The sequence below is a fragment of the Trachymyrmex septentrionalis genome, unplaced genomic scaffold (assembly GCF_001594115.1).
Source record: "Trachymyrmex septentrionalis isolate Tsep2-gDNA-1 unplaced genomic scaffold, Tsep1.0 scaffold13, whole genome shotgun sequence".
NCBI lineage: Eukaryota > Metazoa > Arthropoda > Insecta > Hymenoptera > Formicidae > Trachymyrmex > Trachymyrmex septentrionalis.
Window position 1 is genome coordinate 410,173 of NW_017304438.1, and position 13,073 is coordinate 423,245.

A 13,073-nucleotide genomic window follows, 5' to 3' on the forward strand; every position below is an offset into this window, starting at 1 on the left:
ATTCGAGTCGAAAAGGTGAAGCGAAAATCGGCGGAGCTCCTAAATGCTCTTACAAAAGAAGACTTCCAGCATTGCTTTGACCAATGGAAAAAACGAATGGAACGGTGTGTAGCGAGGGGAGGGGAGTACATTGAAGGGGAGCATTGTAGAATAATTTTTAAAATAAAACTCTTTTTTATAAGCAGTCTCGTTATTTAATAGCCAGACCTCGTAGACTTATTACAAGAAGAGAAGTTTATAAGATCGTAATCATTGTGCGACAAACAATCCTCCATTAGAGAACCAATCTCACCAATTACCAAGCTGGATAGTAAAATGACTGAAATCTTTCAATTATAATAAATTAAATAGATTCGGTGAGAAAATTTTTTTTTAACGGTTATCATCCTATAATGACATAACCATAGACAGAATTCGCGTGAATTTTTGTCAAGATGTTGATATATATGAGACATAGTCAACAATTTTAAGTTCCATGTTCGGAAACTTTTCGTCGGTAGTGTATATAAGTTAAATAGTTATAATAATAGTAATTACAATAAATATAATTACAATTATGATTACGATCATAATTATAAATATAATTATATATTTTTCTCACACTGTATCATTTGAAAGCTCATAGTATGACTCAGAAAAGTAAAATGTTGAAAATATATACATTATCCTGCTCTCAGAATTACTCATTGTAAGACAAAGCTATTGTTGATATGGTTTGGGGCTGTTGAAATGCTACTATATAATACTCTATATAGAAAAACTGAAAAGCTGTAGAGAGGATTATCTATAGAAAAACTTATGATTCTAAAATCTCTAATTTTATATAATACCATTCCAACAGTCTCACAACAACAACAGCTTTGACTTAGTTAACAAATTAAATAATAAACATCTCGGAAACAATTTTTGTTTAATTTTTTTAGAAGTGATTTCCCTTTTTATTAATGTACCTACTGATCTAGTTGCGAAGAGCATTTCTTCATGATCGAGCTTCATCTCGAATCAAATTAACATACCTGAAGATGAATTCCTGGAGGCAGTCCGACTCGTCTTAAACTCAACTTTTTTTAAATTTGACGATTGCGTATAGCGGCAAAAATTTGGCACACCGATAACGTTTTCCCCTATCCCCGATTGTTGTCGATTTAGTTATACAAGATTTGGAAAGGAGGGTGCTAGAAACATTTTAAGATATCGTTTTATTACAGATACGTTGACAACATAGTTATGGCGATACCGCTGACGATGACTCAGACCGTATTAGAACGATTCAATTCTTATCATCCGAAACCTACAATTCATGTTAGAAATAGGCAATAATAAAATTAACTTAGGTACTACCATCATCAATTCGAACGAAAAAATTATTTTCGATTAGTATCAAACACCTACTTTCTCGGGGAGATATCTCAATTTCTCGTCCCAGCACCCTTTGAGTTAAAAGAAAGGTACAATTATGGGCTTAGTAGATAGCGCTTTCCTCATTTCATTTCCAATGTACTATCAACAAAATTTGGAATTCATCATTAATATTCTTTTGGATAATGATTACCCACTGAAGTTTGTTTTTGACACAATTAATAATAGAATTAAGAGTTTGATTACCAACAAAAAAATTTCTACCATTAAAGACAATAATTCTTCATCAGAAATCGTTGCTAGAAAACTATTTACTATTCCATATATCAATAATATTTCTGATAAATTCAAAACTATTACTAAAGATTTAGACTCCAATCTTTCTTTTTTTAGCATCAACAAGCTTCAGGGGATAATCAAGACCCGTAAAGATCCTCTTCCCAGGTCGTCTAAAAAGAATGTTGTCTACAAAATTTTTTGTAATATTGTGATGTTTTATTACTTTCCAACTTTCATTTTCATGGAATTGATTAACGTTTCAATGCGAAATTTTTCATTTGTAAGCTTCAATAATACTAGCTAAAAGTGACTCACTATGTCTGATACTGACAAAATATCGAGAACCGGTTTTTGAATAATTCATAGTAATGTTTGCAATATAGTTTATGATTTGTGATCAGGGTGAGCGTCCTTATTTTCGGGATAATTAATTATAATCTTAAGGTTTTTAATAAATAAATTTTTCATATTCTCTATTTCGATATTTCCATGATTTCTTTTTTTTCATTCATTTTTCTTTTTTCTTTTTCTTTCACTCTTTTTGGCATTTAGTTCTAGTTTAAATTCTCGACATAGGGGAGTTCATCATGATAGGATAATTTTTATTCAGTTTATTTATGTTATTCACAGTTATGTTAATTTGTGTTCTTTGAGGAGGCTCAAAAGTGAGCCAAAATATGTAAGTATGTTTTAGTGAATAAAGAAATTTCACACTTCATAGATATATTATTTGTGCGACATCTGCGCTTGATTCTTGCCCGTATCCTTTCCAATTTTTTTATTTATAAGGAGTTTTGGTTAGTTTGATTTGTAATACGGATTTCTTGTAATAACTGTAACGCAATTTATGTTGGACAGACGTGCAGATAATTAAAAACCAGAATCTCGAAACATAAACACAAGAACCATATCCGCAGAAACACATCTACTCTTTCGGTTATAATCGAACATAGATTACAGCATGGTCACGATTTTAATTAGGAAGTAGTGGACATTTTAGATACTGAGCGCAACTATAATAAAAGATAATGTCAGAGAAGATATATATCAAAAGACAAAAAAATAATATTAATCGACAAATGGATACTGAATTTTTTTATCAAGCTTATGTATCTCTTCTCAATAATTTTTAATAAAGATATAACTTGCTGACGGCTTACACATACTATAACTCATCAGTTATTGTTTACAATAATTTATTCTTGTGACTTTAGTGAAGAAATTAATTACACTTGCCAGATGAATTTAACTTTCGGACTGAACAGATAGTTCCTCAATATCGGAATTCTAGTAGTTTGATAAAATGTAGAACACTGTTTTTAATCATATTCTCTTTTGTATTTATATTTTATAATTCACTGACTGACTATGTCTCATATGTATCAACATCTTAAAAAAAAAAATGATTTTGTAGGGAAAGCTTCAAATTTTTATAGTCGAAAATTTTCTCAAATTTTTTTGGGCATGCTACAGATCTACAAAGAAAATTTTTCATTTTTTTCAGCTTGTAGTTTTTTATATGTAGAAATTAACAAAACTAAAAAAATAACACATAAATTCAAAAAATATAGTAAATTCGAAAATAGAGATTTCAAGCCCTTAAAAACCCTTTAAAACCTTTTTTAAATTTAAATTTCGTTTATTTTTAACAAAATTGCAGCTGTTTGGACTTTTAATAATAAATCGGGCACGAACTTTTGCACTGATTCAATAGATAAATACTGTATACAAATAATCTCGCAATTTGAACAATATTGACCGTAGTTTTCTTATAATGTTATTCTAAAATTGACCATTTTTGCCTTATAGAAGGCGGTCGTTTCGAAGTAGATAATCACTGATTTAATACATACTCAGTTAACTAGGACTTTGAAAAACTAACATTTAGCAGATGAAATATCAACAATTATGTATAAAAAAGCAAAATCGGACTAATTATAATAATGTATGTATAAATATAATAACATATCAAATACATTTCTAGAAGAAAAATACAAATAAAGTGATAAAAAACTAATTTTTAATTGTGGACAATGTTCCACGCCTTCAAAAAAATCTGAGTACATATTTCATCATGGAATGATTAATTCGCCATAATTTTTTGGAGATAGTATTCAAATATTTTCAATAAAAAACATGCATTAACAATTTTTTTTATTTTTTAAAAATTCAAATTTTTCGTCAAAAATCTAAAAAAAATTTTGTTAGATGTAACATGCTAAAAAATGTGTTAAATATTTTTGGATTTTTTAATTCATGCAATAGAAAAATAAAAAAAAATTGAGGTTTTTTCATCATTATTACTACATAGATAAGTTTAACAGGTTGAAATTTGATGTAAAATAATCTTTTATCGAGCTTAACAATGCGCTGTACTCAAAATTAGATTTGGTTTGAAGGCATTTTTCATACATGCTTGTTCGACTAGACTCTTTAAAATGACAAATTCTTCAAAATATTATAAAATAATATAAGAAATTTTTTAATAGGGTTTCTCCATATTTTTTAAAATATAAATATTTCTTAAATAAAGTTTCTTAAAGGAATGATGAATATGTACATGTTTTTCAAAATGCTTACCTCTTTCTAATTGTTTGACTATATCCTTTTGAGTCAAATTGTGATAGTCGTTTACTTCGAAACCAAGATCTTTCAGGGTGGCTTTTAAATTTTCACAATCAACATTTGTACCACAACGAGGTTTAAGATGCGAGACAGTGAAAAATTCATGATTGAAGATAAGAGCTAGACCACGCTTGGAATGATTCATATTATAGTACACTTCATAACGCTGGGTGGGTGCCAATTGTACTACATTAGAAGCAGGAACTGCGCTGTTTCTGTAAAAAGAATTTCCTATTGTTCTACATGTTTTAAATTAAAAAGAAATCAGAATCCAGAATCAAATTCAGAAAATATAAACACACACACACACATGCGCGCGCGCGCGCGCCCATATTCGTCAAAAAAATTATCGCATAGATATATATCAAAATTTCGTATAAATTCAAATAAGCGTAACTCCGCAAAAAATGGTCACATTTAAAAGCTTTTTTTTATTTTCAAGGGCAAATTTCGTATGACTTTCAATGGATTTTGAATCTATCCTTACCCCTATCTAGAATCTTTTCAAAAATAAGAACGTGTTTCTTTTAAAAGAAATTTTCATAGTTTGGTGCATTCTACGGGTGGAGTAAATTTTTTTTGTAAATGTCATCGTAAAGTATGGACTTTTTTCTTTCAAATTAAAAAAAATAAGTTATACGTTTTTTTTTTTTTTTTTTTTTTTTTTTTTTTTTTTTTTTTTTTTTTAGGAGATACAATATATCAAATTTACCTATGCATTTTATTCAATTACCGCCAGCATTCGCATTACTCAATGCACACCACGGGGAGGGTACGATCTAGTACGGGATGGAAGTATTCTTACTCTTTAAAATTGTATATTTCCACCTCATCTTCGGATGATCTCTTGTAAACGTGCATGCATATTGATGCAAATTCTAATTGAAGTCTGAGGAATTTCTCAATCATATTTGATGCAATGCTGTTTCGAGTTGCTGCAGATTTGTTGACTGTTCTTCTAATCTTCGTAGTCTTCTTCCCATCATATCTCATACATGTTCAATAAGATTTAAATCCGCGCGTTCATTGATGGATGTAATAACATCTCGATCCTTTTATCCTGATGTAAAAAAACAACGCTCACCCACATACCGCCAGAATTGCAATTAACTTCCTCGAAGAAAACATCATCGAATTGCTATCACATCTCCATTAATGAGCATGAATTTGAATCCTGAATTTGAAAATTAAAGGAACCGCCAACAAATGTGCAGCAATTGAAAGCAACATTACAATCGAATATGGTGGGAAATTCCTCAGGTTTCAATTAGAGCTTGCATCAATATGCGTGCACGTTTAACAAGTCATTCAAAGACGAGGCGAAAATACACAATTTTAAAAGAACAAATATATATTCTCACATACTTCTTACACGCACGCGCGCAAAATCGGATCAGTAACCTTCCCGTGGTGCGCATCAGGTAATGCTAATGTTAGCGATAATTGAATAAAATGCATAGGTAAATTTGATACACTGTATCTCCTTGAAAAAAAATTGTACAAAGCTAAATTTCTTTTTATTTGTAAGAGAAAAGTCCATACAATGGTTATCATGACATTTATGAAAAAAATTTACTCCACCCTGTAGAGTGCGTCAAATTATGCAAATTAAAAAAAAATACATCCTTATTTTTGAAAAGATGCCAGGTAGAGATAAGAATAGATTCAAAATCCATTGGAAGCTTTGTAAAGTACAACTAAGTAAAGATTTTACCTTTGAAAATAAAAAAAAACTTTTAAATGCGATCATTTTTCGCGTTATGCTTATTTTGATATTTTACTTTAAGCGATAATTTTGTTGACGAGTGTATATACAAGGTGTCCCAAAATAATCACCAAATATTTCATGGGCAGATAGAGCGGACTAAACTAAGTCGAAAAATCTACCATTTTGCAATTTTCGTATTGGTCTTTAATAATTTTTTATTCAAATACTATTAACTTTACAGAAAAACTATAAGAGACAAAAATTATTTATGTTCTTCTCATAAAATTCCAAGAATTTTTTCAAAATTTTTCATCAACTTTTTAGTATTATATTTTCTTATTTTTACAAATATAAAAAACTACGGTATTAAAAAATTCTGAAAAAATTCTTAGAATTTTACGAGAAGGAAACAATTGTCTTACAATTTTTCTGTAAAGTTGATAGTATTTAAGTAAAAAATTATTGATGATTTTTGGCAATTTTCGGCAATTTTTAGTAACTAATATCTTGTTAATTGCGAAAATTACAAAATGGTATAGGACTTTTTGACTCAGTTTAGTCAGCTCTATCTGTCCATAAAATATTTGGCGATTATTTTGAGATATTTTGAGATTCTGAACGTTATGTTTATTTACTACGAATCCACGCATTATTACTTGAATAATTATTCACTTTTTTTCAGTTATACACTTTTTTAAAACATGTTTTATTAAATTTGGCGTATTAAATTGTTAACTTTAAGCGTAAAATTTAGCATATTCAACCCAAGTTTACACCAACCTGAGTTGGATTAATGACATTGTACACTCTTTTATTAGTAGAACATGTAACGTCGAATAGTAGCAAATCCGTTCGAATCAAAAACGCTTTTAGTATTAATAGTATAATATATAAATTTTTGAGAGGTTGCTCATTATAAATTGAAATTTAAAAAATTAAAATGGATAGATTCAATATGATGGCCAAACATTAAAAAAATTTGACTATAGCTTAAATATAACTGAAATTTTATATGTAAAAACCATATTTTTAAATTTCTGGATACTTCTTAGATTTCTACCGAATATGTATAATTTTTCTCGTAAATCTCCGGAAACATGAAATAGTGCTGTAAAATTGCGTCCAATAAATAATTTTTGCGTTTACTCGTATAACTTCAATCTGCTCTTCTGTAAAAACTTGTCAAAGGATTGAAATTTACAGGGATACAATAGGATCATAAAATCTATCATTAAATCTTAAAAACACTCACCTTAACATTCCCGGGGGGGATAGCGAAGAAAAGGGTCTGAAAATCTTAAATGGCATGTGGGGTCGAGTGAAGGCTCGTTTGAAAGAGCTTTTCGAGATGAGAACAACGCGGATTGACCGAAGTTTCTACAATTTTTTTTCGCAGAGTTATGATTATTATTTGAACATTATTATTCAGGTTGCAGATGTATGGAGCCAAAATGAGCGCGTGCGCGTGCACACACACACACATACACACAAGAGATGTAACTCTTTCCTATATCTCGAACATTCAGAAATTATTCAAGTGGCCCGGGATTTTTGGCGAGCACTATATGTGCACAATTATAACAGTTTATTAAAAATATACAGGATATTAAAAAAAAACCGTTTAGCTTATAAGATGTAATTCACTAAGGTTTTTTTACTCATTGTCAGTATGGTATATAGGGTAATTGTCCCAATTACTGTGCCTGTCCCTATTAGTGTGTTTTTGTATTTCGATAAGTCATAAAGAAAAATAAACACAAATAAATAAGAAAAAATATTTTGTTAAGTTAAATTATTAATGCATACGGTACCGAAGATAATATTTTATTTTTTGAGTATTAAAGTATTTTAAATATTTTTCAAAAGATATAAGGAATTTATGAATTTATGTGAGTCCAGTAATACCGCAAGATTTTAAGCTTATTCCTATTAATGTACCCTGTATTGGAGCTGAGAACGTTGTGTTATGAGTGTACTTTAAAATAAATATAATTGAAATAATGATTTATGTAATATTAACATAAACAACAACCTTAAATTTATTACTGTTTTAGTAACTTTGTTAAAATGAGTCAAATGTGGATAGATACACAAATTGGGGGTACATTGATAGGGCCATCGTCGCTTAGAGGACTCACTAATAGGGACAAAAACATGTTTTCTATTTTTGTCAAAAGCATTATAAAGCATTAACATTTTTTAGATTAAAGATATATTATAAAAAAAAGAAGTAGTTGAAAAACCGATATTGATTACAAGCAAATTAAATTAAAAGGTACAATATTTTTAATAATTAATTCAGTAATAAGCAAATTGGCTAAAAGGCATATTAATAAAGACAATTACCCTATTATCCATTATATAAATGCTGAATGGATTTTTTTAACATTCTGTATAAACAATTTCATTTCTTTCACTGTAATAATTAATACCACTTTGTCACTATTCACTGAAAACTAAACACTGCTTTTTCACTTTTTTAAAGAGAGAATCTGGTTTAGAGGGTTTAGAGGCAAAATTTTCGATTTTTTTTTGTTTTAATCAATAGTATTACTTTCCGAAAATATACTCGTAAAGTTTTAGACCGAAATTCGAAATATTTTTGTAGTTACAGCCTGAGAAACAGGTACGCGTCGCGTAGATATACGACGCGTGCAGCAGGAGCTCCACTTCTCGGTCCCTAGTATTATTAACTTTAGTAGATATTTATTTTCAAAGAGGGCACACACAAAATTCAAATGACAGTTTTAATTCCACCATTTGACGCCTCACTCCAAAACACTTATTCTGGCGCAAAAATTATCGAAATTGTCGCTTTCGTTGCCGCATGTGCCTTCAATGAAGACTATTCTGACATTTTAAAGCTAATACAGTTGCTGGAAATAAATATTGGTCAATATTGTTAAATATTCACCGACAATTACGACAAGCAGCGAGTTACGAGACAGGAATGGCACCGATTAAGCAGCACGAAAAAAGCTCGTATAGCTCGTACAGTAAATTGCAACTAACGCGACAAAATAAGTTTTATGAAGAAGCAGAAGGTTTGTCGTATGAGTTTGGAATAACAAATTAACGGTAAGTTGACAAAAAGTACTACTTTTCGATATCGAAAACTATAAACGTGTTTATCTCAAAATCATTTTTTCGAAATTGGCGTGCAAAATCTATTCAAAAACTATTTGACCAATCGACTTCTTCCAAGATTTTTTAGTTACATAATTGTCAAACATCCTAAATAAACTAGAAACATTTATTAAAAAATTACTATAAACAATTATTTCTGCGTAAATAAGTCGAAATTTTTTGTTCAAAATCGTTACTTTTTTCGTAGTTCCACAAGTTTTACAATTTGATACTTTCCTTCTACTTTTTTTAGTTCATCGAGAATAAAATATTTAATTTAAAAAAATTTTTAGTTTTTTTGTTTTAGACAAGAATTATAGGTTCCAAATTACACGCCAATTTACAACGTCGGTACCGAAGCACAGTGATGATTGACATAATTTTTTATTATATTCATCATTTATTTATTAAAAAATTATTTGGATTGTTTAAATATATAACAAACCATTCCTAAAGTTTTGGAAAGATCGGTTTTATGGTCTGTTTATAAAAAATTCGCAAAGAACAACTACTTTTCAGCGTTCTAAACCAGGTTCTTCCCTTAATACCTCTGTCAAGCTAAGAGAACCAAATGAGCAGAATAACAAAAAAATCCTTTTTGGATTATTAGTACTCATTTTATGCTAATCTATGTTACAAAAAATAATTTTGTACCATATGCCATTTAGAAGAAACATATGGCACATAGCTTAACATCGAACTAGTAGAATAAGAAGAAAAAAGAAAAAAAGGAAAATAAAATAAAATGTGAATACTAATTTTGTGCTATCAAAAAAAAAAATTAATATATTAATACATTTCTTAAAAACTAACCCCTAACAGAATTAGGCTCAAGAGCAAAGTACCCTTCGCCACGAGCAGAATCAATCGTTACTTCCACAATCAGGGACTCGGATCGAAATGAAATTTCGGTCCGGTTACCATCAAAGGCTGTATCTAATTTTCGATTCCGGTTCTTATCGGACCGATAACGGTTTCGATTTTTTTTTATCTTTTTCAGCTTTTTTTAATTCAGCGAAAAAGTCCGAAATCCAAGCAGTTTCAACTCTTTTATCAAAAACGGTAACAAAGTTGTTAGCAATGTTGTTGGCTGGTATTCTTGTGTCACTCGCTGTGACACAACGACTCGTATCGAAGTTAAAAAAAACCCAAATCAAAAACTGGACTGAAACCGAACCGAAAAACATTTTCGGTCCATTAACCTACACAATATTTGGTCCGATATCGGTTTCGATTACGGTCCGAGTCACTGTCCACAATAGAAGTGCTATAATTTGTGCTGCCAAAATATGAAGTTTTAAATTTTGTGCCTTCGTCATTCATCCTGCTAAATTCGCTATAGTATAGGAGTATAAGAATCGACTATGAATATCGGCTAACAACATTGCTAACAACTTTGAAGTAAAATAAGATAAGTATTGTATATGAATGTGATAAAGTAAGTGATGTATGGGAAGCTGTGATAATATATTGTAAATAGTGTAGAAGTTCTGAAGAATGCTAAAGAAACTATGAACTACGAAAAGATGGGATCAAAGAATTAAGAAAGGAATGGAAGAAAAGAGGAGGATATGAGAATGAAAGTAATTAGGATAAGGAATAAAAAATAAAAGAATGGAGAGGAAAGGGGGTGTAAAAGACAAGAAGACAGATATTTAGATTTAATTATAACTGTATATGATACAAGAATGAATGGATGAGTGAGATAGAATTTTCTTTTGTAAATCAAGTCTGCTTCTTGGCTTTAAATATATTGGAGTAAATATATTTTATTCTATTTTACAATAGAAGATAAAAGATGTTTTATGACTTTAAATGTTTAAATAACAGCGGTGTATGTTTCTCAGTGCGTCGCGTGCCGTTTTAGCGAGCGGTCGGTGTCACGTGCGATGTTGACTTCGACGATTACATCCCTATCATTGTCATGGGTTTTCACACCTGTCATGCATTGCGGCGGTTCTCATTTCCTGTTCGGATGCGTTGTCAGCACTTGACTATGAATCTTAACATCGGTTTGATTGCCCCATCGCATATACAACATTAAGCTACGTCGAGATCCATCACATTTGCTGATTTCCGCGCGTTAAAAATGTTGCGTCACTGAATGTTATCGATTTATTATTTTTTTGTTGTAATCTTTTATGTCTTTTATATTATATTCTTTTTACATCTGAGGAGGGCTCAATCCAGCAGCCGAAACTTGTTTGTTTTATATTTTAATATACGCCGTTTTACTTTTTATTTTATGTATCTATGACTATTATCTTTAATTATATATATTATGCGACGACTCTTTTTCGCCATTTATTTTGTTTATTTTGTTTAAATGTTTAATGTCTTTAAGATAGTTATACCCCAACTATGCGAGTCAACGACAGATTCAAACATGTCTCTAAATTTCAAACAAATATAACGCTATGTAAAATCTAAAAATAATAAAACAAAGTATTTTATATACTTGCAATATTAAATCATAATAAAATAAATTAATTTAAGAAAAAAAGGAAGCCTCCGTATCAAGTAGTAAATAAGAGGAATTAAATCGCGACAACGTCGCATTTTTGCGAGCAGACGAATATAGGCATAATTATCTGTCAAGATATTTATATGAAAGAAAAAAATGTCCTAACAATTATGTTATAAAGAAAAATATATCAAAAGTACATTTTTAGAAAAAAAAAAAGCAGCTCTCGTGAAGAAACGGCAAGAATGCGAAAGACAACTCTTTGTCAATCCTCGAAAGTGCGATGTTGCCATATCTAATAGACGTCTTCAGTTATCGAGAAAATATAAATGTATGAATCAAGATTTGTTATTGACTCAAACTTTAATATAAACTTTAATAAATATTTGCGATGTTGTAACACGAGTTTCCTCACGAATTTAATTATTTGGGACTCGTTTTTCATTAAATTTTTGAATGTGATTTCGAGACTATATGAAAATCCGTGGTGTCGCATCACAGCAAAAATAGCTACACTATAATGATAGATATAGAAAAATCTGCGATGTTTGATCGGGATATCAAAAACGGGACGGTAATTTGAACTCATCTTTTACAAGCATATGTATTAATATTTAAATTACAATACTTAAGACGAAAATTTCAACATATTCTTGAATAATGCATTTTGGGCTATAACTACCTTAAAGACCAATCTACATCTATCGTAACTCTGCGATCGTAAGCGGTCGTTTTTCTAAGAAATGAAAAACTACCTTAAACATTGTCTACATAAGATCGTAAAGCAACTAATAGCGAAATAAAACATTAGGACTGAATAACGTCGCAGGTATTGCTTTTTTATCATGGAAAATAATAAATTTGAAAAAAATTACCGGAAGTAATGGATTCGGTCAATCGATCTCGCGATTCGCGGATTTCACCTAACCTCATTCTTGACTATTGTATCGCCAGACAAGCATAATCGTAATCATAACAGTTGAAGGTAAGTGACAAACTTACGATAGCTGTTAAGATCCACACATCGTAAGAAGCTTACGATAGATATAAATGATAAGATGTTTTACATCTCAATATTGGATATGGTAGTCTTGTTACGTTATACAAACCAATTACGAAATGCTTAGAAAAACATGATATCTCATATTATATGAGACACTATTCAGCGAAAGATTAATTTGAAACAGGTTGAGAATCGTACATATTCACAAATCGATGGAAATTAATCCATTCAATGCGATTTGATAACGACTCCTTTCGAGCAGTCTCTTAATAAACGATACTGGCTGCGTTCGTCGCTCGAAATTAACATTAAATGTTAAACAAGGACAGATGATGAATCAGAGGCATCCGAGCAACATTTTCGGATACAGCCACTGCGTATCAAACAATTTGATCTATATCTCATAGACGATAACGTGTACATCAGCTCTAACAATATTTTCCTTTGTTATGATGCTAATATCGAGTCCAATTATATATACATATATATATATATATATATATATATAT

The 13,073-nt window shown here is 30.1% G+C and overlaps 1 protein-coding gene across 1 annotated transcript in view; it reads right to left on the bottom strand.

The window, feature by feature from the left end:
- The window catches only part of LOC108756909 (caspase-1-like), a 17,479-nt gene that overhangs the window by 4,003 nt on the left and 403 nt on the right, over window positions 1-13,073 (bottom strand). The window contains exon 2 of the mRNA XM_018501077.1: window positions 4,219-4,478. Within this exon, the coding sequence (XP_018356579.1) occupies window positions 4,219-4,478 (260 nt within the window). The remainder of the gene's footprint in view (window positions 1-4,218; window positions 4,479-13,073) is intronic.